This window comes from Pocillopora damicornis, chromosome 5 (genome assembly GCF_964200805.1).
Source record: "Pocillopora damicornis chromosome 5, jaPocDami1.2, whole genome shotgun sequence".
Lineage (NCBI taxonomy): Eukaryota > Metazoa > Cnidaria > Anthozoa > Scleractinia > Pocilloporidae > Pocillopora > Pocillopora damicornis.
Genome location: NC_142674.1, coordinates 4,158,104 through 4,186,080, shown reverse-complemented (window position 1 = coordinate 4,186,080; position 27,977 = coordinate 4,158,104). Strand labels below are relative to the sequence as shown.

General features: G+C 37.6%; 2 protein-coding genes and 2 long non-coding RNA genes across 16 annotated transcripts; 2 read left to right on the top strand and 2 right to left on the bottom strand.

The window, feature by feature from the left end:
- Positions 1-141: 141 nt before the first annotated feature.
- Positions 142-7,510, bottom strand: LOC113678537 (uncharacterized). 4 transcript variants are annotated; one of them, XM_027195435.2, is made up of 5 exons: positions 7,118-7,510; positions 5,269-5,393; positions 2,934-3,243; positions 1,517-1,809; positions 142-660 (listed from the first exon to the last, which is right to left on the bottom strand). In XM_027195435.2, the coding sequence occupies exons 3-5, from the start codon at positions 2,980-2,982 to the stop codon at positions 286-288; spliced, it is 717 nt and encodes a 238-aa protein (XP_027051236.2). In that variant the 5' UTR covers positions 2,983-3,243; positions 5,269-5,393; positions 7,118-7,510; the 3' UTR covers positions 142-285. The 4 variants fall into 4 exon arrangements, with proteins under 4 accessions (XP_027051236.2, XP_027051238.2, XP_027051239.2 ...); XM_027195437.2 differs by having other exon boundaries at positions 5,288-5,393; positions 7,118-7,484; XM_027195438.2 differs by having other exon boundaries at positions 2,934-3,216; positions 7,118-7,404.
- Positions 7,511-8,153: 643 nt separating this feature from the next.
- Positions 8,154-10,210, top strand: LOC149044782 (uncharacterized). Its single transcript, XR_016186532.1, has 2 exons — positions 8,154-8,426; positions 8,831-10,210. It is a non-coding gene; the product is annotated as an uncharacterized LOC149044782 (long non-coding RNA).
- Positions 8,428-24,057, bottom strand: LOC113678515 (transcriptional regulator ERG homolog). Of its 10 annotated transcripts, none has more exons than XM_089206187.1 (5): positions 23,811-24,057; positions 16,472-16,589; positions 14,367-14,430; positions 9,994-10,256; positions 8,428-9,194 (listed from the first exon to the last, which is right to left on the bottom strand). In XM_089206187.1, the coding sequence occupies exons 3-5, from the start codon at positions 14,371-14,373 to the stop codon at positions 8,802-8,804; spliced, it is 663 nt and encodes a 220-aa protein (XP_089062313.1). In that variant the 5' UTR covers positions 14,374-14,430; positions 16,472-16,589; positions 23,811-24,057; the 3' UTR covers positions 8,428-8,801. The 10 variants fall into 10 exon arrangements, with proteins under 10 accessions (XP_089062313.1, XP_027051201.1, XP_089062314.1 ...); XM_027195400.2 differs by having other exon boundaries at positions 16,472-16,534; XM_089206188.1 differs by having other exon boundaries at positions 16,472-16,610; positions 23,811-23,888.
- Positions 18,296-19,120, top strand: LOC149044781 (uncharacterized). Its single transcript, XR_016186533.1, has 2 exons — positions 18,296-18,413; positions 18,719-19,120. It is a non-coding gene; the product is annotated as an uncharacterized LOC149044781 (long non-coding RNA).
- Positions 24,058-27,977: the final 3,920 nt, after the last annotated feature.

The window sequence follows — 27,977 nt, the reverse complement described above, 5'->3', positions numbered from 1 at the left end:
TCTCGCCGTTGCGCTATTGATTAGGTGAAATATCTCTCTCTCTCCAACTTTCCTCTGCTAAAAAATTTAAGATTGTGTCGATTCACATTTCGCGAGAGTTAGAGAGGACAATGGTTCGCGAGCGTAATTCGGTTCAAAAAATTATGAAGAGGTTCACATTTTTTTTTATTATTATTTCTATTACACTGTTGACAAATAAAACGCAGCAAGTTTGTAGCGGTTCTGCTAAAAGAGGAAACACGATTGGGAAAATGAAGCGAACACCTTTTTCTACCAAAAAATTGGCTACGTTGAATTCATCATGTTCCTATAAAAAGGGTTGTGACCAGAAGGGGAAAAGAACGGCTTCATTGCATCGACACTGGTCGGAAACATGACTTCAGGAAAAGGCAACAGGGAAGATAGGGGATCTGGAAACCACATCTTTGGACGAGGAGGCGTGGGTCTTGGTGTCTGGCAGAAGCATCTTATGATGGGAGCACAAGATGACGATAAGTAACAGCCGTGAATTACAGATTGGAAAGACGCAAGCTCTTTTGTTCTGAGTTTTTTTTGGATACATTCATTGAGTCTGTATCCATGATAGCGAGACCTTGTGACACCAGGTTCGTAGTTATAAGGCAATTTTCCAAACTGGTAGCACAGTCTTAAGCCAGCAACCTGTGAGAAATGAAAAAAGACAAAAAAAATGCAACATTAACCACATGAAATTACTGAAAGTGATTTCTTCTTTCAATCAAAAGCTTTACTACTTGAACTGGCGACTGAAAAGGCTTTTGTAAGGAAAGCAAATAAACGAACCGATATACGTCAACGGGAATGAGAATGTGTATAGAATTACAGGCAGGTTTTACGCCGGTTCACAATGAAATTAATTATCATATTACAGTGATTCTAATTTTTATTTAACTTCAAGAAAAAGCCATAAAATTTAATTAACACGAGAGCTTTAGATTTCCCGTAGGTGACAAGTGAAATCTTTTGACGAGACTTCAGAAAACACCGCGTAATCGACTGCATGTGTCATTCTCATTGCTCTATGGATTTCTAATAACGATGTTCTCGTGCCCTTTCAAGAGTCTCTGAAGGAACAAAGACAGCGACAGCAATTTAAAAAGCGGCGACAAAAGATGCAATTTATAGAACTGATTGCTTTCTAATTTAATTGCGTGTCACAACTTGAGATTTTTTTTTTTTTTTTCACCTTCCCTTACAAAATAACAGGTAAAAGTTACCAAACTTTTCGAGGGCTGAGTCGTGGCGTGTGGGAACTATTCCACACTGTTTCCAACTCACGCTGTCCTTGAGTGATATCAAAAGAGGAAGTCTGGCGCCATTCGTGACGGTGAACATAATTTCAGACAATGTTAATTCATGTTTTTAAACACACTTTTTTGTGTCTTTTGAGTTGCTGAAGTAACAACAGCTCGCGAAGGAAAACACGTTGTTCTGCCATGCATTTTGACTCTTAGTGTAAATGGCATCTTTAAAAATGGATCATTTTAATTTTCCTTACCTTTTTAATGATTCCCTTCTGATAATAATATCGCAACGCTCGACTGAGTTTCGCGTAAGTCATTTCATGTACATTTTTATAGGCACCCCACAGTTTTGCCACTTCCTCTGGATTTTTCAGCACAAACTCTCCACGTTCCTTTCGAGTCCAGGCTATTATCGATGAACTTTGGTGGCCGTATGCTAGAAGTTCCAATAGGAACTCCCACAAGTGTACAATGTTTCTGTAACGCTGCCTTTGGCTCGATGATTCACCTCTGCCTGGGTTGACTCGGTCTTCCACTTGACCTTCAACTAGATAAAGGTAAATTTTGTAAATAGGTTAGTCGTCAAGAGTACTGAATAAATCAAGGAGAGGACCATTGAGACAAAACTAATCGTGCAACCATCTTATTTTTTTCTAAATGCAAAAAGCTTCCTTTTTCAGACAATTCAAATAACGGAGTCCTTTATAAGTTATAAAAACATTTTCCCCAAGTAGATTACACCTTTCTTAAAAATAATTTCATGCAATGGCCACTGCAGAATGGAAATTTTAGAGTTTAAAGAAGATTTTATGTTCAATTGTTTTCATAAGGGATTGCGAACGAATCCATATACACTCTCTCCTTATGATAATATTAGAACTTGACAAAATTTGACTGTTGGTGGTCTATCTTTAGGTGGAAAAGTTTCAAACACGAAAAAAAAAAACCCTTCTGTGGCTAAATTTTCTCGTTTTAAAAAGGAAGGGTGAAATTCCAGTGGTGGCAATGGACACTCAAGTGTACTGCAGCAGTTCCATCAACAAACTTAAATAAAACAATAGATAATTTGATTTTATCAACTGAGTTGATAATGCAAATTGAATAACTTAAGAATGAAGAAAACGGCTTGATGAGGTTGATGTGGCTGCAAATCCTAATTTTGGACTCGTTTTTAAACGGTCAATTTGTTCGCTAATTTCTATTTCTTCAAAAGAGAAACCTCGCGGAATTTTTTTTTTATCAGTATTATTTTTTAAGTTTTGGTCATTCAAATAGCGTCTAATTGAGGCGAAAAGAGAAAATAAAGGTTTCCAAGGGTATAAAAACACCGGACGTGTAAGAAAAAATAAAGAGGGAACAGGAATGTGTTGGGATCAATAGGATTTACGCGGATTTTTTTAGTTTGGGTGTTTGGGACTTTAAATTGCGGCCAATTCAGATGAAGATGTAAAATGATTGTTTCCAAGAGTATAAAACTCCAGAGTGGTACAAAATGAAGGTGCAACGATATTTACGGATGAATAAAATTCACAAGGATTGCAACACGGTTGCCTCGGAATATACTAGCTTGGTATTTCAAGATGCCAACACAAGTCATGGCGAGGCCTCCTTATAGATTAAAAACTGTTAAGAGGAAGTCAAGGATGGGTAACAATGAATTGTAAATCTTACCCTGCTGTTGCATTTTCCTCATTCTTGTCAGCGAAATGTTGTCAGCCATAGTTATCTAATCAAGGTCCCCTTTTTAGCAGCGCGAATTGAAGAGGTATCTGACTTCCTGGAGGTGTTGCCTAAGTTGATGCTCGGTCTTAACTGAATCAAGTTGGACTTTTCCAACAGATCATTAAGAATAAACGTAAGGAGTGGCTAGTAGAGGGTTCATGTCGTCATAAGTGACATATCCTGTCAGTTCATCTCTACCGTCTTCAAACGCTTCGTTTATGGGCTCTGTTACCTGCAGGTAGTTCCAAACACTTTAAACCTGCGATTACAACAATAGCACTATTTTAAGTTTAATATTTCATGCAGCTTTTTAGGTAAAAGGGTACGTTTCTGAAGAAACTCTGGTGCTGCGTCAGTGGGAATGTATAACAAGATAATTTGTTTCCATCAAACGAGTTGGTAATGTAAATTTGCCACCGTAAAGAGTTTCTAACGGCTCAAGAACGGAACTTTTTTTTGGGAAAAGGCTGTATAAGAAAGGGTGAAGAAACAGGCGTTGTGGAGCAAAACGTTTGAAGAGCGTTCTACAATACTACTCAAGCCAGAAGAATTTTCATAAGAGTATGATAAACAGCGTTAATCAAATTTAAACGATCTTAAAAATATTTCTTTTTACTTTCCACTTATAGGGCTGTAAAGAACATTTTGTCTTGCTCAGATGGTTAGGTACCAACGTAGTTTTGTGTGTTTTCATCTTATGGTCTGTCTTTCCATGAAGTACAGAAACCGTTATGGAAAATGCGATAAGGGCATATAGAACTGCTAAATGCAAGTTTTTTATATTTTTGTATAAGTTTTGAGAACGTTATCTTTCGCAGATCTCGATGACTAACTCAATAATACAATACTTAAACAACAAAATTATTTAATAGCCACTATCATGAATTAGTTAAAAGTTTTGTCAAGGCTCTTAAGAATATAACTTTCTTCGTATTTGAGGGATTTCAACATGAACAATTTATTAGATCTCTCAAATTATTTTTGTATATTTTTTTTTGTTGAAGGGATGGAACAAAGGTACTCAAAGGAAATTTTTATTTGCAAGAATATTTCATTTTTCCCACGCCTAATTGGCTCTTCCATGGGAAAACAACAATATTCCCTGAATATTTTCGCGCTCACGGTTTCCTGAGTTTGATAGTGAAGAGTGCAATTCTATTTTCAAACACATGCAACTTTAAAATTTATCAATACTCCACGGAGTTATACGTGACTACTAATTGTGTGAAGAAAAAAAACTCAAATATCTTTGAAATCCATGTCACTCAAGTTGCTGCACGCGGTCGATCCGACATTGTAATACGGAAGGGATCCAGAAATCTTTTGAATGACTTAAAAGAATGGCTATAAGGGGGGGCTGATTGATATTGCTATTTTCTAATTTGGCAGCCCTAGTCAGTTCGTCTCCACTGTATGTGAGCGACCGCTCCATGTGCTTGGAAAACCGCAGGTGCAACAATAGCATAATTTTTGGTTAAATATTTATGAAAGCTTTTTGGGAAAACTGCTTCCAAAAACACTATGGCGGCTTTTGTGAGAAAACACGTGCTGAAGCGAAACTTGAGGTTCGTTGTTGAAATGATACTGTGCAAAAACATTGAAAATATTTCTTCCTTTTAAAAGTAAAAGACGTATCGTGCTATAGGCAAGATTCCGTCGGTGAAATAAAATATGGCACTGCCGAAGAAAAATGATGCTTCCTTATCGAGGTGATTGGGCGCAACATGACCAAGTGCTGTAAATGTTATATAGGAATATTCCTCGTTACGGAGATGACGATCATGTTGGTATTACGAACTTGTCAAAGGCGAATTTTATTTTTAAAAAAATTCTTTGGGTTTTACCACTTTTGTCTATATCACCTTTATCGTTGTTTCGAAACAACCACAATCTTATCATTTTCCCACGCAGAGATTTTGAAATACACATGCTGATCGAAGGTACACTTAATGGCAGAACTGATGTGTGCATGCACCTATCTATGTTACTTTGTCGTTAAAATATACTGTTGCTTTTAGATTATCGATGGTAACTTTCATATGGAATATTTTTTCCTAATTTTTTTGCCTAAACCATTTCCCATTTTTAAGGAATTTCATTTGGAGGTGTTTGTATTGGCATGCATTAAGAGTTAGTTTCAACCACACATTGCTTGAGACGAATCAAAATTTACCCTGAGTAGTAATTTTTTTTTAATACTCAGTATCAGAAATAAGAAAAATCTAAGAACTGCAGCATGAAAAATGGCACGTGTGCTCAATTGGGTTTTTAATGAAGAAAGTACCTTGAATTTTCAACCAGACCTTGTGTTGTCCAATGATATCTCCCCGCTGGTCTTCTCGTCTCCACAGTCTTAGACACCGAACCTCCATGTCATCGCTTAACTGCAGGTACTTTGTAACTGTATCACTGCAAACATAAAAATAATTATTATGGGAAAACAGCGTCTGGAAAAATCTTCAAACACTAACCTATCTGTAAACTTCACCAATAATTAATAAGTTGACTGAGCACGTGTTTTTATACGGTTTCTTACATTATATGTAGCTGCCCTTTACGAAACAGCGTGGATGGTTCATGACATACATCACGGTCTGTTTATCTGGGAAAATTCTCAAGTTCGTTATTTTTCAGCCACTCGTTGTAATTTTGTCTGTCATTAACCTCATTATTTGGGACGCCAAACTTTTCATGAGCCGAACTTAATTTAAAGTTTCCTTAATTTTTTCAATTTTTTTTTGTAATCTTTAGTGGAAAGGAAGTCTTTAGTTGTTTCCTGTTTACTAGTTCCTCTTTGCTTTTTGTCCATACTCGTTTAAGATAGTGTTGTGAAAAAGTTGCTTCAAGATAGTTTCAATTACTTTAAGCTGAGTACAGTATTTCCCCAGTAAATGCCGGAGCGGACGAACTGAACACAAAAAGAGATATGAAATGATCAAGAAGAAACAGGAATGATTAAGGAAAGCCAAGATTAAAACAGTTTTTGCGCGATGAATGGGGCTATAACGCTCTTCATTCAAGACAAAAGAAATCTACTCGTGCTTGAGTTAAGCTTGTGGAAGACTCTTAGTTTAAAGGAAACCAGCGACAAAGTGTGCGCGCGGAACTTGGTGGCAGGTATAACGCAAAGAAAAATAATTCGTGGTTCTTTTCAAGCCTGACACCCACAACCGCCGATTATTTCGCGCCCTTTCTTTCACTCGCCTCCGTCGGTGACTGTAACAGGCTATTTTAAGGTCCTTTTATTTCCCCCAAGTCGTCCAGTAGGGAGTGAGCGCAAACCACCCGGGTCCCGGTTGTAAATTTCGCCATTCGTCGATTTCTCCTACAAAAATGTGAGCCTCGTACGAAGTAAAAATGATGATTCTGTTTTGGAAGTGGACAAGGCTGGCTGCGAAACCGATGGACCTTCATATCAAATTCTGACTTTTAGGGTACTTAACAAAAAAGAATGGGGAGGAAATATTTTTAAGAAATATCATCTAATTGAAAGCGGTTTCCCCTTCTGAGAAGAGTTATGGCCCCTTTTTTGCGACATGCGCTAATTTATTTCAATTTCGAAAGCAGAGGAAGGAAGTCCGAATCAACATCTATAGATACTTGTGTAAACTTGCCTGTTGAGTTCGTGAATCTGCTTTTGAGCTAAGAGCTCAAATGTATTTAGTGTGCATACAACAACGGATTGATTTCTAGTCCACAGACGGACATATTTGACGCAATTATATTTATGCTAAGTTTGTGACCACAACATTTACCACTATTTTAGTCCATTATGACAAGGCTGGAGTGTGAAACCGATCCATATCGGATTGCACTCGCTGATTGGTTAATTCAAGGGTAATATTACCTTCGCAAAGCAAAGATGAGAAACTGAAATTCAAATTCATTACCTTGAGTACAAAATTGTGGCGGCTTCAAAAATTCGAGGATTATATTTTCAATTTCATTATACCAACGAACGGCAGAATCTTAATGAAAACGTTTTTTGGCACTAAATTAGGCGTCCCGACAATGTTAGCACTGGGCGTAAGCTAATGAAGAAATTGAAGGCTAATCCAGTCGGGAACTATTAGACGCAATAATAATGCATCTGTGCGGCCTGTTTTGACAAGCAGGAAAAAGGGAATACTCACCTTAGCGTGTTTACATCCTTTTTCACACCCAAGGTGTGAGTCCTCACGGGGTCTAAACAGTTTCGTTTGGTACATACTCCTTTGTACTTAACTGAATGTGACACGTTTATCGTACGTACTCTTTCAAAAGTCATCATATGATCCGAATTGCGAGCAGCGAAGAAGTCAAAACGTTTGCATGATCTGTGTGGGTGTTATCATTATGCCCATCGAACAAATAAATAATTGTTTCATTTGTCAAGGTGTTTATAGAAATAGGAAGCACGCAGGAAGTTTGGTAAAGCTTCTAGCAAGACCCAGCGGGAAGCAGCTTTGTTTTCTTTTCTGCGTTCCAAGATCATTAGGTACTTCGTACCGAAAGGAACGCACAGCTGAAGCATAAACCTTTGTTTTAAAATATTTCCGGCGCGTCTGTTGAAATTTTGCATTGTGAAAAAGGTCATTTCCTACGCTTCAATGCGTGCACGCACCTTAACACCTTTCATAATGAAAATGAAAGGCACGTTCGCAAAACCAACTTAATTTCTAGAATTTACGGGCTTCTTTTATGAAACGAAGTAAAATCTGACCTGAATGTAGTGATGATAAAGTCCTATTATTAGGTATTAAGGGGGGTAAATTTTTTTTTGCTGCGTTGATGAGGGTTCTACAAGATAATTTGGTTTTATCAACTTAGTAGATAATTTAAATTCATCACTTTAAATAGTTTCCGAAAGCTGACGTTCGAGCTTTAACCCGTCGTTAAATTAGCGTTAAGCAATACTTAGAATATAACAATCGGTCAGTGTAAAACGCAGACTGAAGACTGCAGACCAGGGGTAAAATGAATGAAAAAAAGGGGTAAAATGATTTGCCTCGGGTTCATAATTAAGTGAAACAACGAGCAGATCAAAAGGCAAACACTTTGGGATATTGTTTGGAGGTTTTTAATAGGATCCTTATCTCGCATCCACAAATTAACAATTGGTTCATACGTCAGCGTGCGTTCATCGAGATATGAAGCACGCAGGAAGTTTGGAGAGCACGAAAGAAGCTAGAGTTGCTACGCCTCGAGCAACTCTTACGCATCTTTCGTGCTCTCCAAACTTCCCGCGTGCTTCATATCTCGATGAACGCACAGCTGAAGCATGAGCCTATTGTCACATTTTCAACCCGATGGAAATTTTTTTCTCAAGGGATTTGTTTGCTGACGTCATGAGCTTGCACAATAGGAATATGAAGCACGCTCGAAGTAATCGAAATTGCCGATGTGTGATGAAAGTCTATTGCTACTACTTTCAAGGCCAAACAAAGTATACATGGGCTACATGTAAGTTAAAGCTACCTAATGTTGCTGTTTATTACATAACAAAGGAAATACATTTAGCTAAACTACATATTCAAACACTCACGTTTCTAACCGTTCGTTACCTTAAAACAATATCTGACCTTTTTTTTCTCGAATGATGTTATTGTCGGTCGTTATTGTTTCGGGCAACGTTTTATCTGAAGGTAAAATAACATGCATGTGGACTCTGAGTCGCAAGGTCTCACGAGAAATTATCTTGTTCTCAGATACGTTTTGAATCTTCAGTTCTTGTAGAAAACGTTCACACGATGGCGAAAGTAATTTTTTCTGATCATTTTATCAAAATTTGTACAAATGAAATAAAGAGCGGCCATGTGCGACCATCTTAAAGCATTACTAAACAAATCTCGTTATCACTTGAACAGGCATAGAGCTTGGTTCGTGGAGCATGCGCAATCCGCATCCGTAAACCGCTGACCCCCTACAACTACATGGTGGAAACATTATCTGGCTTCTACAAACTGTTGGCGCATGGGTTCGCGGAGTACATTCAAGACAACTGTAATGGTGGTTCGCGGGTGCGCTGAGCTGACGCTGTGGTTGGCTATTTGAGTGAAACATGGACATCAGAGGCCAGTGCGTCGTCAACGAAACCGGAACGGAAACGATATCAGGTTTTTCTGGTTTGGAGTTGTCCTCTACGGGTGGTCGCCAAGGCCAGTTATACTTCACCGGTTTGTACGCGTAAGGAAGTTTGTGGAATTTATACACAAGTCTTTGACCTTGTACCTAACGTAAAAAGGGAAAACATGTTAGAATAACTAAACTGCGTTTATTTATTTTCCCGGGTATCAATAGGTTTTTTTGGCCCGACCCAGAGTCATTTTAGCCCGAGCCATTGGGCGAGGGTTCAGGTAACTGAGCCCAAACCATTTCATGTCCTAGTACATAAACTGTATCATGGTCACTATCGCAAAAAATACAAAACAGTCGCGTGAGCGGGATAAAATGCATTCTAGCTCGCAAAAATCTATATCTTAGCCTGAAAATGTGTCACATTGCTGGAAAAAGAGATAGAAATAGTTTTCTTAATGCTCGTCCCCTCGCGCATTACACGCGTTCCGTGATGGCCTTCATTTCACTGTATACAGTCCTTTCGCCCTATGGCTAAAACTATTACTGTCTCGTGGTTTTGAAGAATGCACCAGGCGATAACTGCATCTCAAAACAGAGCATTGCTCCGCTTTATAATTGTTAAGGTATATTGCCTGTGCTGGTGCTGAAGTACGAGTTTACTTCCTCTACAATTTCAGGCTTCCTCGATGTTTCACTCTCGATACCTATTTTTTCACAGAAAGGGCTCCTATAATAATAGAGAAAACTAAATTTCATGAAGTAGATTGAAATGATATTGCAGCCAATGGGCGTGTTGACTAAACTCTGCAGTGTTACTCGTTATCAATGTTATGAACGTGATATCATTGCTTGACCTTAAACATATGCGTAAATGTCACGCTGTAACGTAACAGATACAATTTGCTCAGCGTAACTCGCGCGGAGGCAAAATTGAGTATTCTCCAACACTGACCTTCTTTATAATTCCTTTCTGGTAATAATACCTCAGCGCACGGCTTAGTTTATCATAATTCATTCCTGCTCGTTGTTTTAGGCGACCCCATCGTTTGGCTACTTCTTCCTGTCTCTTAATCTTGAACTCTCCATCTTCCTTCTTTGTCCATGAAATTAACGGGATGTATCTTTCGTCTTCCAGAAGTTCCAATAAAAACTCCCACAAGTGTATGGTATTCTTGTATCGAGTTTGTTTCTGTTCCTTCTCGGGATTGTTGCGTTCTGTATAAAAACAAGTGAAGAAAAATTGCATAAATGTATTGGTTATTAACTCGCCCAGAAAACTTAATGCCAGTTATGAAGTTTGCTAGCGATCGTGGAAAGAAAGAGAGTGTCGAAGGTTGAACGTGGGAAAGTGATCATGACTTATAATACTTTGCAGCAAACTTAGACGCTTTAAGAAAATTTGTGCAAGCGTCTTCTCTTTAACAGTACATGTACCTCCGTTCATGTACACTGTCGAAGATTCTGGATATCAAACAGACAAAGCAATCTTCGGTCGCGTATCGAAACTGATGCCAGATTGCAACTTTTTAGGCATTGCTTTACTGCATTGTGCAATTCATTCAATAACTTCGAGCTACTTTCTCAAGAAATCAGATGCAACACTAAAATCATAAGCGACCTGTTTCCTCTCGTTTTCCAGCGCTTAGAGTCCTCATTGACTCGCTGACTCGCTGACTCGCTGTCACTTTCCGACCGGAAAGATGATAATAGATGTAACATTTATTGAGTTAAGAAGTCTAGTCTGGGTCAGGAGGCTCTTTTTTCTCACTATTCGACAACTTGGGTGTATTTTAAAGATGAGAGTGTGTTTCCTGAATGCTACTTTGTTGGATTGTCTCCATTAACAAGCTGATTAGCCTATGGTGTCTCGGTGCAATTATCTTGTTAATGAAGACTTCTCCAGGGGGATCAGCTCTCTCAACAAAGCATAAAGATTACAAGATGCCCTCAAAACCATCATCGTGTGATAAATTGTATTACGATAGAAGTGACAAGCCTACAAGTTCAATAATTTCTGTGGGTCTTGATGACACCCTTTTAGGTGACAGGAAAAAATAAGATCATTTGAAGCATAGCTTTGATTAATCCTTCCACACCGAGATTCCTGCATGTGCAGACTCTCTTTGGTCTAAAAATATACGCGGCGCCGACTGGATTTTCTCTGAATTTATTAATAGCTGACTTTGTCTGAAATAGGGGAAAGGTTTTATCCATTTTGATCTGGATTAGAGCACGTTTCGTTTTTATGCCCCCATTGTTTCGGAACTGGGCATTTTTTATCACAAAGATTTGATTTTTCCACACTTTTATCACCATAGCAAACATTTTAACCTCTTAGAACTGAATTGGTAGCGAAACCGTTAAGGAAGGCGAGGTTGTGTAATAGCACTTCAACTAATTTTCAAGGTCAGAGACAGAATCCATAAAAACACATCCCACACGTGCACCCCAATCAGATTTTCAATCGATTAATCCCTTGTGAGACAAAGTCAGAAAATTTAATCAAATTTCTAGGAAGAGAAAGAGAAAAAAAAAACAAAAACTTAGTGTCAGGGTGTAGCCTTTTAGTCCTCAAGACTCAACTATTGTATTTATTATAAAAAAATGCAACGAGCTTCTCATTCTATATAGACTCCCCATTCCAATAGGCTCGCTTTCTAACGAGCCCCTTCTCTCTGTTAAATTTCCCTCTCTAAAACGCCTACCCTTCTAGGAAATTTCCCTTTCTAATTTTCCTCTTTCTCTAATAACCTCCCTCTCTAATAAGCCCCCTATTAAATAAGCCACCCCCTGTCTGTTAAATCCCCCCATCTAATAAACCCCACACTTTAAAGGGCCTCCCCTATTATGAAACGTCCCTTTCTAGTTAGCCCCCTTCTCTATACCCCCTTTAATAAGTCCCCTCTTTGTTAAGTCCCCCTCTCTCGTAAACTCCCATTTCCGAAAGGCTTCCCCCTCTAGAGAACTCGTCCTTCTAATTGGCCCCTTTCTCTGATAACCTCCCTCTCTGATAAGCCGCCTCTTATAAACAAAGATCCCTTCTCCAATAAACCCTCCTATGCCCACTCTTCCTAATAAAAAAAAATTAAAGACAGTAGTTTTGTCATTCATTTGTTTTAGGTGGTGCTGCAACACAATGTCTTCTTATAAAAGCACTTGGCAGTTTTTTCTTTTTAATGTCTCGTATAGGCTTTCAACCTAATAAATATACTTGTTGTACGTTTTTCATTAAATCGGAGCAGCAAATTACATCGAAAATAGTCAAACAAGAGTCAGGGTAAACTGAGCCCAGTTCCCATACTTGTTGGAAGAAAAAACATAGAGCAGTTTTCAGAAGAGTCGTGATAACTTTGCTAAGATATCCATGGTTGCCAACGATATGGTGCTCAGGAAAAGAGCTTATTACAAAAGCTAATTGGCTTTCTAATTGGCCTAAACTCTTTACAAATTATCCTTCGTGAGCATTGTTTGTCTCTGGCAGGTCTGTGAGATTGATTGATTGATAACCTCACTTGAGGACAATTGACTAACCCATAGGCGCGGCGTTCAACTCCACGTCTCTGTTTGTCTGACTTTGATAGAGAATCCAAAGGAGCTAAATTCTATTGTTTTGCCTTTGATGCAGCTATTGCCTGACAGATGTACCGACTACCGGTACAAGAATTCCGTTATCTTTCCTTTTATCTTACTAATCCCATTCAAACATTTCTACAAATAGATAGGCTTAAGGTAAACCCCTTGATAACTGAGATACCGTAAATTTTCAAGCATACGCGCTTTCTTTCTTGCAATAAGGCCCACCCTGATGCTTAAGAGCTAAAATATAGCAAGAAATCTATATATAGCGAAGACAAAGAACGGGGTAACGTTACACCAATCGGACATAATTATTTGTAACTATCTTCAAATGATCTTCAATAATGAATACCATGCTCTTTTTTTTCTGTTTTTTGTTTTAGATTTTGTTGGTAACAAGAAAAGTCAAATTATGTCATTTCCAGAGTAAAGTCATCTGCAATGTTGGGCTTTACAGTAAAGAACAACCGGTCAATTGGTAGTGATTCTGTTCGTAGCTTATACATAAAAGATCTTATTCAAACGCATATACGAAAAATGATATAAGGTAAAGACAGTTAGAGGCGGAATGGATAACGCAAACATCCTTGCAAATTGAAAAAAAAAACATGTTTTTGTGAAGCGACAATTTCACTTCGAGTTTTTTAGCTATCGACTGTTGTAACATTTTCCATCGTTATAATTTGCGGAAGAGTTAACCCTTGAATTCACTAGATCTCATTAATAATTCTTTTTACTGTCTGCTATAAAATTCTTATGACGTTGGTTGGAAAATTTGTTATCAAATCAACTAATCATCCCCTAATAGATACTTTTTCTTTGTTTTCATCCTTTGTCTGCTTGATATTGTATTGATATCCTCAAAACCGTATTGAACTTTAGAAGAAAATTACCCATGATGTTAAGGCTGATGGAGTAGCTAAGATCTATTGATTCTAGGCTGTGAGAGATAGTTTTCTGACCGGAAAGATCCTTTTTTTTCTCATTTTAGCAGTTTATTCATATAGGATGCCTGGAACAGGGGCTAAGCTTTAACACTAAAAATTCGGTGTTGGAAAACGTACCCAAATTTTCAGCGACTGTCGAAGATGTATCAGTTTCACTTAAGCCACGTCAAAATATTAGTGATTCGACTTTAAAGCCCTCATTGATCTGTTGCAAATACATTTTCTGAAGTTTGCATTCTGAATCACGTTCTTCACATGTCTGGGTCAAGAGCAGTGAGTGAAATAGATGCGGAACGTTTGTTTGATGAGTCGGATAAATGAAATATTCAGTAAAATTGCTACATATGATAAGAAAAAATGGATTTCATTACTGAAAGGATGGCAAACACCTTTGCCAACTTGAGCGTATATATGCACAATATGCGATCTATTTTCGTTTGGACGAGGATTGTAGTTTTTGGAGTAGCATCCACTTCTCTGTTGTATTGATAACACCACAAACACTAATAGTAATGCAAAACTGATTTATCTTCCCAAATTATCTTCTTCGTATTATCTTTTTCAAAATTATGATTAAGAAAAAACTTAATCCTTCAACACCCAAGACTTCCTTAGTAATTCTCCTTACTACCTTCCACATTATTCTTATGATGTAAGTTTGGAGAATTCGGTATTGGATCAACTAAAAATTGATATTTTTCCTTACTGTTATCGCTTGTCTTGTTGATATTGTATCATATTGGAAGGAGAAATTATGTCCTGCACGAGATTATTTAGCAGCAAAGTGTTCAAACAGAAATACCTGACATGACTCTTGATCCTTAGAGCCAAACCGCTTCCAAACGTCAGGCTTCAAATCGATGAACCTGAAATAAGAAATGTTTTGTTTTAATTATGAAAACAGTCTTTCTCTAGAAATGAACAATTGAAATATTGAAATCTTGACGCAGTTATCATAACACTTTAAATATTTGATCCTATAGGATCAGGCCTACTTCTATGACCAGATACAAACAAACGGTGCAATGGTAACTCATCAGAGAGACGCTATCATTAACACACACATTATGTGATGAATCAGCAATGGATGAAAGTGGTTGGGTGACTACACATCGGTTTCTACTGTCTTCAGTCCTTTATTGCAGCCATATGACCCTCTTACAGATGTGGTCGGAGAAGACAAAAGTTTAAATCAAATGTGCCGACATTTGCGCGATTTTAAGCTTTGTTTGAGGGTTTGATCCGCGGCTCTTGCACATAACGTCAATTCTGTGCTTCAAGTTAATGTTGTAAACAACAGAATTACGACTTTGTCGGCCGTTAACCCGTACATTGTGTTAAGGGAGCTGTGAAAACAGAAACCTCAGCTGGGAAAATATCGTATTGGAATTTACCTGAAAGTACTTAAACTCAAGTTACCTTGTACCCTCTGTATTCCTTCCGCCGCACTGATATGCCTTGAATATGCCGCTTAACGACGTTATGGCCCGATAATGCGTATGCTAAATGGCTGATAAATAATTTCCTTATTTACTGATGAATAAGATTCGGACGTGACCAAATGCACTTCCGCAGGGGCTGTGAGGTTAAACATACCGATATAGAATTCCCCTTCAAGAGAGCAGGATCTAAATGTGTAAAATGCACATTTATATCCATGCTTATACCTGTGCCAGAGCACTTTCATTTTAAACCCTTTTTTAGTTTGTGTACAAAATTTGTTAGGAAATAAAAATTCATCTCTCATACATGAATATTTATAACGTCATTTATCACAACTGAAACAATTGCTTTATAACTCCTAATGACTAAAGTTTTCTCTTGTTTCTTGCAAACTGAAGAGTGCCATTCTAATTTCGTATTGAACCAAGGAATTAAACCGTCTGGGAATTTTCTTATTTAATGAAACTTCCGAAAGATATAAGTTATGTGAACTAATTATGTCCCTTGTACGTTAAGGAATTTTACAGGAAGTATTGAAAGGTTCCCGAAGAGTGTGCTATTACACTGATATATCATATTCACAAGGGACGTATCTGATGGTTGTTATCTTATTTCAAGGCACGTGTTTGTGGTTCGCTAGGCAAAAGTTTAAATATAGAATTCCACCTACATCGACCAAAGCACCGAGGTCAATTTAAAGTCTGTTACTCCGCTCAGATATCATCGATGTGGTACTGAACAAAGCAACGCTCAATAGACTTCCTTTCAAATGTTACACTGGTTTTCAATCAACCACAAACTCAATAGCTACATGGTCAAAACTTCCTTGTGCAATTAAAGAAACATAAACATTTGGCGTTTAAATGTCTGATGGCCACACTGCCTTCATTTATTTGGTTAGCTGCACACCGTTCACGGGAAAACTCGTGGCTAACTTTGACTTTATGTCGAGATACTGAAGGCCCTATTTTCTCTTCAGAATCTTTCACCGAAATGGTCACACTTCGGTTTCATCGCCAATAACAATCTTTCACAGCATAACAAACAATACCACAAATTTTAAATTGTATTATATTAACCTACTGTTTAGGTAAATAAATGCAAAGTCCTCTTAAACTCGTTTGGACGTTCTTAAGAAAGAACTGGAAACTCTCAATCTTACCTTTTTTCTTCAAGTAACTACAAATTTCTTTCACTTTCGAATTCAGACACAAACAAACTGTGTCTCTCTATAGATTGACTATCTGTCGGCAGTTGACGATCGATATCAGCGTGTTAAGCCGTATTTGCCAGTCTTATTAGATATATAACGGTATAAGGTGATATTGTAAACAAAATGTCTCCATAACAGTCAAAACTGTTAAATAATCACAAAGGAAATTGTGGGGGGCCAGAGAGACGTACAGATGGATGGATTTGAACAAGATTAGGACGGATTACAATGATCTAATTAATCCAACTTACCGACACCACCTTCACGACGCTTGAATTCACTCGATGTCGCCGCCGGGTCAATCTGCTACAAAGCTGGCGATAAACAATACTCGGAAATGAATCCTCTCTTTCGCCACGGTCTGCAACGCTAATGTCATTTGTGTTCATACTAATGCAACAGTTAGATAAGAAAGTTAACAACTTGTTTTCAAGTAATTACGCGAACATTTTTGAACAGAAAGACAGCCTAGATTCCATATAATTCATGGGTTACAATCATTTTTGTGGCGAGATAACAGTAGTTATTTTTTACAAATTAGCCATTTTTAATTAATCATTACGTTGCTGTGTTCCTAAATCCGTTTTATTCCTAATTTCTCAGAAGCCTCCCACCACTGATCTTGTTAAGAAACTAATAACTGAGTACATGACAATGTTCCGTTTTCTCATTCCGCTATAATCTTCGACTTTGCAAGTTTTCACGTACGCCCCAAACCCTCCAGTTGCAGTGGAGGGTCTTATGCAATTTTTTTAAATTTTATATTTAATTTTTAAAGTTTCCGCTTTAGAATTTTCGGTCAGCTTTTTTGGATAAAGATACCTCGAATTCTTTCTATTTTTGCAAGACAGGATGAGAAATAATTCTAGCATTTTTATATAAATATTAAAGTTTGGCCCAAAGCGTAAATTTTTGTCTGCAAACAGGAAACAAGGCAATCTATTTTCTTTCGACGATGTCTTAAAATATCGCGTCCAGAAGAGGTAGCAATTATTGAAGGTTCTTTCATACGAAGTCACTTGGGCAAAGCTGCGTGAGGTGAGCCACCAAACTTTTGCATGAGACTTAAGCTGGCTAATGATGCAATAAAATTTCGCGCAAGGTATGCACTCTTTCTAAACATAACATGATGATAAACGAGGTGTGATCGCGAGAAAATTATAACACGTAGTAATTTACTGTGATCAACAGTCCTCTCAGTCAAAACGCAAAGTCTCTTTGTTTCAAGGGAAGATCTGTTACCCTGAGTCAAAGGGCAAGAAAAACAAAGATGCAATTATAAGACCATTGTTATAAATTTATCAAGAAAATATCGCTACGAAATTCAAGAAAGATGAAACAAGAAAAAAAACAGAAAGTTTTCATTGTCAATTCGACGCAGCCTAGACAGCTATTTAACAAATGATCATCAGCTGCTAATCTCTGAAGCCCTTCCCGACAACAGAAAATTATAGGCAATTGCTAAATACCTTTAAATTGAGCTCAGTAGACTAAAACGCCCTCACGTCTTTAGTATTTCCACTCTATCAGCCGAAATTTTACACCGTGGTTATTGAAGGAATCCATCACTGGCTGCCACCAGCACGTGAAGAAAAGTTAAAAAGTACATTGGCGGTGTCATATAAAAGGATCCTCCAGTTCTTTCACTTCATGGTGAACTACAATTTGTCAGTTTGTTGTTTTACGTCCATTGTTCAGTAGCCAAGATTATGGGCCATTTTACGGTTAGCAGGTCGTTCTGAACAGAATATCAGTATCACTATTGTGTTTCAGTCCAAGCCATTTAGTTCGCTTGCATACACGTGAAAGACATTATTCATGAAAAGGAGAAACTCTAGACAACGCAATAAAATCATGAAAGCACACCGCTACCAGTAAAAAATCTTCTGATTCCTTTAAAAGTAACTTTTGTACGTCGTCGTCAAAATTTTAACTTAGGAAATCGTTTTAACCTTAAAAACCGTTTCACAAATGAAACGTAACTGTTTCATTTGTGTTTTAATATCCTTTTATCGTGCATTTGTTTTTCCATTAAGAATACAAAGGAAGAAATCGCAATTGATTTTAATGGCTTTTACGTTCACTAATGGGTTTTCGTTCTAATTATAGTATAGATGGACGAGTAAAGTTTTGTGAACCAGTTATCTGGTCCGTCTCATGGTTAAGCTCTCGTTTGTGTGTTTACATTGAACGGTAGGAAAGCTAAAGTCTTTATCGCTGTTAATTCTCTCAGACAAATTTGCCATGTTCAAAGAACTAGAACTCAAATACCATTACAGACGAGTGGATTTTTTGTAACTAAGATTGAAATTAGCCTTAAGCTTCCAGATGGTTTGTTAATGATCGCCGAATCTTGAAATCGATAAACTGCTGATAAGTGTAAAAAGGGTAAAAGTTGTACTGAACAAATCTAGACTGTTTTATTTATGGCTGTAAACATTATCTATTGAAAACAATGGCTGTAATCTGTTAAATTCTATCTGTGATTTTTTAAACAGGTGATGTTTACAGCTGTCCTTATCAGCCCGTGGTTCACTAAGAAGGATTGAGATAAGCCCTTAGCCCTTTACTGCTCGAATTTCCCGTTAGACTGTTGGTGTGGACACTTCTTTTTAATCCTCAGGCTGAGGAGAAGAGACCCCCTAAAGCGCCAGTAATGACCATCACCTCCCTAAGCGATGTTTATCAATACATTTGGTTAACAAGAATCACAAAAGTAGAAACTGATACATGTATGAATCATGTTCATAACTTTTTTCAAGGATAGGCGGCTAACGATAGTTTAAACTAAATGAGCTGATAATCCTGTGTTATTCTTGTGGCAAATTTCCTTCTCTAAGCTATAGATGGACTAGCATTTTAAAATAGCTTTCTAAATATATAAAATCATTTGTGGAACGCATTTCTTTGTTTGGACCAGTTACTTTGAAAATGTGGAAATTAATATTTATCATCAAGCCACACCACATGAAACTTCTTTTGTCCAAAAAGAGCGGAGCAAGTTATCTTTTGCTTCTTTCGTGAATTCTGCGCTCGTTAATTCTGTTCTTTTTCTTTATTTATTTATTTTATTTTTTAATCTGTTTTTTCCTATTTTTATCTTTAAATTTTTTTTATCAATTCCAAAGTAACGCTATTGCCGTTTCGTTTCATTTTAAGGCCCCTTTATACGATCTACTGTGTGCTCCCTAAATGAATGCATAGATGTGTAGCTTTGAACTGATTTTTTCGATATCGCTACTGATGTCAACAAGCAAGTTCAAATTTGTCTTTCAAGCGACGTCGCTTTGTAAATTCCTTTTAAGAGAACACATGGTTTTCGCGGAACCTGTACCAGAAAGACCTTTAGGAAAAGTCTGGCAACTTGATCTGTAGGTGAGAGAGAAGACATCCGGTAATGACTAAAAAGGAGAGACAGAACAAAATTCCTGCAGAATCTAAGGTAAAATATCTCAGCAAACTCTAGGCTGCTACCAGACAGATTTCTTGACTTATTAGAAATACAATATGGTGTAACAGATCAAGATGATGGTTATTCTACGAGCTGTCGCCATCGTGGATTAACTTAAACAGCTTCTAAGCTTACTTTTTTTTTCTTTTCTAAGTTTACTCACTGCTCATTTCGACGTTACGTATTCAAACATGTAGCAGTATCTCATGGTCAGTGATCACGCGCGGTCGTAAATTCTTTACTTACTAAGATCCCATTCGAAGTCGACACATACGTGCATTTTAATTGCCTGGCGAACAGTCCTTTACGGATTAAACCCAAGTACGGCCTTTTCTCATGACCGCCCACCTTTCCGCTGTCCCATAATGACAGAGCAAAATTTTGCTTTCAGACTCAGCTTTTCCTGTTGGACATTTTAAGATCTTGTTTTTCAGGAAATCTATTAATTCTTTGATTCAACTCGGAGGTCTGTGTTTCAGATCTATTTGCGCATAAAGTAACTTTAAAAATTATTTGCTTTCTTTCTCTTTTTTAATCTTTTGGCGCTGTTAACTTTTCTAAACAATGTTGTCTACCAAATAAAAATACACTGCAAATAAAAATATTCTATTAGGTTGTCGTGTGTCCTAACTCTGACAGAACACATGCAGGATTGCATGTATCCTAACCACAAAATGACAAAGCAGAAATTGTCTTTCAGCTTCCTGCTGATCTAAGCTATTTCGAGGACATTTTTCCCGTGAAATCCCGGCTTACCTTGAAAAGTGTCTCTGACAACTCTTTTTCAGAATTATGTTTCACAGTAGTTAGAGATTACCTACCTCAACTCTCATCTTCACTTTGAACTGGCAGCAATATTAAAAAATATATTTCTAAAACTTGCTTGAAACGTAAACGTTAGTGTTATCCCGTCTGTTAGCCGAAGTGGACGTGACTGATGAAATTCGCACGCATGTATCTATGCGTACTTTAACAAGAACAGGCATTGTTCATAGTTATCCGTTATCGGTTATGCAGCTACCTTACTTAGCAAAAGTAGTCTCTGATATTCTCTGATTATTAAAATGTAGCTCCTGGCTTGATTAAAAAGCGTTTATTGAAACAGCCGTGTTTCTGTGTGTGTAAGAGCTCCGCGTTCACGCGTGAAGCCCATGCAAGCTTTAATGAAATGAAATCATTGAATTCAGTGCATAGTGGTAACGTTTCTATAGCGTTTCTAGGAAAGTGAAATTTACTATTTTAAGAATTCTTGTTTTTAGGCGCCGAGCGTGCCATCAAATTAATCTTATTTGCCAATGTGCTTTTCCGCTTATCAATTCAGCTCTACTCGGGTGCAAAATACTGTCATAGAAACACTAATATAATTCATTTACAAACAACACCTTTGCCAAATCACAAAGGGTATAATCGACTACGATTCACCACAGCTTATCGGATAATACGCTTTTAAATATTACGCTTATAACCAGCAGAGTTCATATAGCGTAGCAGTTAGTCAAAACTTAAATATAGGTGAGTTGCTTTTTTTTTCTTAAATCGACTTATAGGCAAAAGAGACTATCTGGCTGCATACTGACGAACTGTTCACCAGCATACAGCTAAATATTTACAGATATGTTGTTTTGAATATCGAAAAAATGTCTCCTTCAAAAAAAGCTTCAAATCGAGGGGAGATTTTAGAGAACATGATACATTGTATCTTATCAATTATGTGACTTTTCAAGCAATTTTAGTTGAGTGAAAGCAGCGCGTTTGAGCATAGATTTTCTGGTTAACTTCTATCGAATAACTCAAAATGACATTACACGAAAAGCTTGACTTCTCCTTCGAAAGATGGTCAATCTGTGTTCACAGGTGGGCGAGTAGATCAACTTTAAAAATCTAGTCTAAATATTTCAAGTTTTTCCTATGCAATCTGTATCAGTCTTCACTAATGGTAACCATTTTCGTTCCATTTTGCCTTACTTTTGTTCTTTTACAGCCAGGTTACCTTTTATATGGCGTTCTTCACCCTGAGAAAAAGCGAGGTCCGCGCTTCAAACAGTCAGCCCCAATGTATCATGATCAAGCTTCTTTAACAAGATAAGCCTTGTTTGTCAAACTAACTACCGCTATCAGCTGTTTGGGTCAAAACACAATGACCGGAATAATGATATTAGAAACGAGTTTACCTCACTATAGCAATGTCATTGTGCCATTGTTACTGTAATTACTGGTCAACAATTTATACAGAGCTGTCAGAGACATGCTAACCAGAAAAATGATGCTGCAAATTACATGTAAAATCGATCGAAACGAAACTCATAACATAGCCCAACAGAAAGCAACCCCAGTGATCCAATCAGACTCTCTTAAAGTAATCTCTTGAGCATTTTAATTGGCTAAGCCAAACTTTCAGCTGCAATTAGTATAACGATATTTCATCTGCGAGGCACTCTTGATAAAGGCCCAAGAAAGAGTGAACAGAGGATATGTCCACTGTACGTCATAAAATGCTTTCATGTTGTCGGAAATTGCACACATCAACCTCGCCCCTCTTCCTCTGAGAGCGTTGTTTCCGATCTGCTCTGCGTAATGACCAAACCGTTACGTTCCAGAATGTCTTCAGTGTCGTATTTCAAAAAAAACCGATCTTCGAACAAGTTGTTAGGCTCACCATCTTATTGTTATATCAATTTTTTTGCCTCACAGAAGAAGAATGTTTTTAAGCCTTTTTTTTGGCAATATAAGAAAATAATCAGTGGAAAATTCAAAGATTATCAACAATTAATTAAGTGTTTTTGTGCACGATTTAAGGTTGCTATACGACTCTGACATCGCCTACACATTTTCCTAGTGATTGGTACTTATGTGATTTAGTTGATCTTAGCTTGATCATATCCCGTTAGTTTCTATGGATATAATTAGCGTTTGCTATTGATCTGCCACCTTTATTAAGTGCCAGTCCTTGTTTCCTTTACATTGAAGAGCCAGCTTTACGAAGTTATCTCAGTAAGGGTCAAACTATTTGAATCCTGGAGTCCACAGATATCAGTTTACTGAAGGACTGAGCCGCTGAACGCTATGAAAACCCTTATGAAGCATGCAATTTGCTGTCATTCCTTAAAATCAGTTTGTCAAACGAGACTAAAATTACTTCAGTAAGGCTAAGTTTAATGGAAACGTTCTTTAAAACAAATTAATGTATTTTGTGGGGCAAATAAAACTCTCCACTATAATGCATCGGTTATGCACGAAATCCTTCCAGACTTCGAGCTAATTTTTTTTCAGAGCAAGAATCCTTCCCGACAAACGAATTTATTTGTCGTCTATCTTATGATGAAAAAGTTTTGCGTTTTTAAAAATCACGTTATTCCACTAATTTCAGTATGTAGAATGTTTCACGGTGCACTAAAAGATATCTACAAGTGTGCGTTCTTAAGCTTCTCTTAAGCGGTTCCGTTTCATTCCTTGAGAGCATGCAGAAACTTGTTTTGAAGTGAGTGTAAAGAGTCTTGCAATTTTTTCCAATTTTCAGATGAATGCAAGTATTCAGCACATGAAGAAGTATGAAGCATTAACTGTTTTCTATTTTGAGTTCTCAGGTGCATTATTTTTCTCTCTTAAAGAAAATCCAACTCCGTTAATGTTATCGAGAAGTAGGCTATATATATACATAACAATATGGCAACATATAAAATCACTGGAATGTCATTCACTAGTTTTAAGTTCAAAGAATCATCAAGGAATTAGATCTGTATTTTTGGATATAGAAAATACACGGCTCACAATGGAAAAAGTCTATTCGGGGGCAGAAATCGGCAGCAGACTGATCACAGTTAGTTCTCAGTTCAGGACAAAGTAATTTGGAGCCGAGTGCGTTATACGCGTTAAATGATAGCTCTCTATCTTGCAGGCGGAATACTCAAGGCAGCACTTTCCGAACATCTCCCAAAACATCGAGCGTAACAGAAATCAAGATTTTTTCGGAACCGCTGGGTTTTAATATAATTGATTAGTCGGTGCATTTCCTCTGATTTTTAAATTAAATCAAAAGGGATTCTACAACTTAATATTCAGAAGACTGAATCGCCGAGTCATGTCGACATATGGCTCGTGAACGTAATTGTTAAAGAATTCAAGTCTCATGCGTTACTAACCTTAGTGGGATCGGATCAGATCTTTCGTCTGAACTCAATTCTTGTAACCAAATTGACACCTTATCGAGAGCACAGAACAATTTAAGCCGCAGAAAATGCCTGGGTTCACCGCATGGGTCGCACATACGTCATACCCTTAAACCTAGCCCTGATCGGAACATTATTTCTCCTTATAATTTTGATACTCTGTCAAGCAGAAATGATGTGAGAACAGAGAACTTGATCATCTGGTATTCGCTGTTAATGCAAAGCTGAATTCTCAGAATTTACATTTAAGGCTAAGTATGGATTTAGTAAGGAGAGTCGGTGTTTTAATCTTGGCTTAGGATAACGTCGCGTGGCAACGGATGTTGCGAAATTATTATGACGTTTCCTGACGTGATCAAGAATTGTTGTATGAGAGGACAGGAAAAGGAAACTAGGATACACTCCAGATTTAATTCTTTATTTTCGAGTTGGCTGAAATTAGATATTACTAAACGTAATGAATACCATGGGGACAGAACATATCACCAAAAACAACTCTTAAAACCTGAGAATACTTTGACCTATAAAATGTGAATCGAATAACTCAACCAAATAATTTAAGTGCACAGGTTTAAAGTTCGGCGGCATTCACTCTCCGTCTCAATCTTTACTATCATTACCCGTCTTCCTTCCTTTTTAGTTCATTTTACCCATTTTTTGTTTGTATCCGCCAATTAAAAAATAATTGAAAGATTTCCTATTAATATAAAGAAGTTTCGATTGACGTTAATATGGCGTGTCGAGGCTGTCTCAAACGCCGCCTACTCGGAATTTCAGTTGGTTGATTTTACAGACTTCATGATTAGAAATGGATTTTTTCTCGTGAACAATAGGGAATTTGAAATATGTTATTGACCTCTATTGTAAATATTTCATGAAATCTAACAACATCGGTATAATTGTTTTTTGTCGAGCGGAAGTTTTGAGTGTTTTTATGAAGAATATTACATCGAAGAGGAAAGTTATAACAATAGCATGGAGAAACTGACAAAGATAAAAAAAGGAGTCTAAATGAAAATAGCAGATAACAGGAAGCCTTACGTTATTCTTAGCTTATTTGCTAACTTAAAAATAAAACCAATTTGTCCACGCGTATTTCTAAAGAGATCTAACGAAGTTTACATGATGGGAGATTTTTTGGTCGTTCCTAGATCCCAGGTTTCGTGCCGAATGCAATCTCCCACGAGTGAAATTGAGTGAAATTACGGACGTACCGAATGCTGTGTTCGGTAAAACTTTGAAGACGTCTTAAAATTTTAGTTATGTGCGTTCAATCCATGTATTAAAAGATATCCCTTCGTGTTCACGGCGCCGCATAAAGTGTCCTCCCACTTAATCTTACCACTTCCTTCCTCAGTTAGACCGAAATATGGAGTGTACTAATAGATTTGTTATTGTTTCGTTGACAACAGCAATTTAACTTCAGGGTGTCAAACATCAACCGAAACTGAAATAAAACTTAAATGACTGAGCTGGGTGAGTAGCAAAAAAGTTGAGTAATAACCGCTCTTTCCAAACTGGAAAAGTAACGGTAACATGGTAGCCTCATAACAAACGAAGATCATTTGAACTTCGGTATAATTTTTTTTTTCGACTCCTCCGGATCGGACTTGTGAGTCACTCTTCCGGTTCTCTCGCATTCCGTGTAAGATGGGTCAGTCAAAATTATTCAACTAGTGATTAGTTTAAAATTCTTTTCTTTTTTTGATATTCAGCTGTTCCCTGAAGGAAAAGTTTTATAATCCAAGTATTCAAATATTTCAAACTAACTGCATTTTCCTTGATTTTCTTCTTCTGAGAAATTTCAAGCAATCGCAATTTAATCGTTTTAAAAAGTTGTGCACCAGAGTATCATAGTAACCTCTCGCGGAGTAACGTCGTCTCGACCAATCAGAACGCGCGCTTCCTTATACGTCACCAGAATAATTGTACTAAATCCAGCCAGCAAATTACATCTGATAAGTTTGTTTCTTCTTTCTATTCGCTTGCTGGAGAATGTATTAATATTGTGAGGAGAAGTTACACGTTGATCACGTGGGGGAAGTAAATGGTAAAATATAGGCAAAGCCTCCAGGTAGCTAACGACAGGAACGTAGGTGTTGTTATAGCAGTCGAAGATAAGACAGGGATATTGAAAGTGTGTTCTGCTCGCTCGAGGTGATTCGTGCATTGAGAACACTCATCTTTGCCTGGTAGACGAAAATAGCATATATTTTTTTTTGTCTTCGACGAATGTTTCACCTCAGGCAATTTATTTCTTACGAAGGCGATAACAAGAAGCGTTTCGATGGTAAAGCATCGCAAATCAATGTCAATGCTACGAACCTTAAGTTTTTTTAATTCACTCGCTTCCCTTCTCATTCCTGAATTACTTTTCAAGCACTGCGATTTTCGTGGGATGGCTTCATGTAGCTCTGCAAACAGCACAGGGTTTGACAAAGGGAGGATCCAAGCAGGTGTTACATGAAGTATGACGTGGATTACCGTTTCACATTAAGGTCCCAGACTCAGGGAAACATGCTCTGTTTGGCAGCACTTTCGTGTTAAGACCAATCATGGGAGTTTCCCGGGTTTTTAAAGTTACCCCCTGGGACTTGGTCATTGCCTCACATTCGAGTCCCGCACTTTTCATAGGCATCCTAGACGAGTTCTGACGGCTACTGTCAAGTCTATATATAGCAAGAGCTGTTGATATTCTGCCTGAGTAAGCTGAGAATCTTGTGACAATCAAGTGAATGCCGCTGAGCAGAATATGTTCAAATGGTTCTATTTTCGTACTGTGATACACTGTACAATGTGGGTTTAGCTCATGTATGAGTTCGGACGTGACTCAGTAATAATTTAGAAGTCGACACTTAATTTCATGTCAGCACAACGTCTAATTATAAATGGCATATTGACATTATGCCTCACAGGTGGCTCTTTGAGATGAAGTAGATAACTATTCATGGGTTGAGCTTGAAATAATTCTTGTCTGATGGGGTTGTTCAATTTCAAAACTTACATCTTCCGTGATTTCAAGATTGCGTCAGGCAGAATGTTGATATCCAGCGTTCATTATCTTTAATCAGAAGATGAGAATGTTTTCTAATGGTGAAGAGAAGATCCGCTTTGATATTGTGGCGTCTGAACAGGTGTATCTTCGCCGGAAGGAAGTCTACTGACACAGAAGTTCGCTCGAGGCACGCAACGCCGAAGTTAGCTAGCCAATATCCCTGCAATGAGTGGGCGAGAGGGGGGGGGAGGAGAAGGGATACCTTTTCTCTCCTATGTAAGCCAGATATATGCTGCCTCGAAGAAAAATCATTTTTTAAAAACGGTTTTTAATATTCACTTTTGAGTGAAGATACACCTATCTTAAATGTGGTGTGTTTTTCGTAAGAGCTGCGGCAGCGTATAATAGTTTTTATTTGTTCGAGTTCGGATGAATATCAGTGAGAGGCAAGTACAACATGCATCCTTCGAAATGAATTTTCAGGTAAATTTTTTACCATTTGTCGATTTCAATGCCGAATCAAAGCTTGATTATGCTACAATGAAGCGAAGCGGATTCACAAACCCCTTTTCAACTTTTAGAAGCTCTGCCTGAAAACGGGTGCGGAAAACGGAGCAGATCGGTGGCTGAAGTAGATTCACGACAGCACATCCACACTCTTTCCATCAAACATTATACCCCATTCACACCAGCAAAACACGTTTAGTTAAACCAGGTTTGACTGAGTGAAAATCAGAAACAGAAAATTGAAAACTTAATCTCCCCTAGGGTTTAATCACTTATCAACTTGTCTTTGTGTTGTGCTAAATTTGAAGTCGACAAACATTGGTTTTTAAGCTTCGATGAAGCAAACAATTTTAAACGATGTTTAACAAAACAGCTTTAATACATGTTTAACCTGTAGTGTGATCGGGGTATTAGACGAAAACCTTAAAATGAAAAAAATCTTCCGTTTCCCTCCCTAGTTTATGAAGAGTTTCTTTAACACTCTCTCAGTACGCAGAAACGTTGAACGTTGCTATTCCTAGATGTCAGATGTAACGCGTTTGCCGCGCAAAAAACAACTACAGTCAATAGGCCAGAGAGTTTATTTCGTGAAATAGGTTGCATTTCTAGTTATTTAACATAGTGAATATACTCAGAGT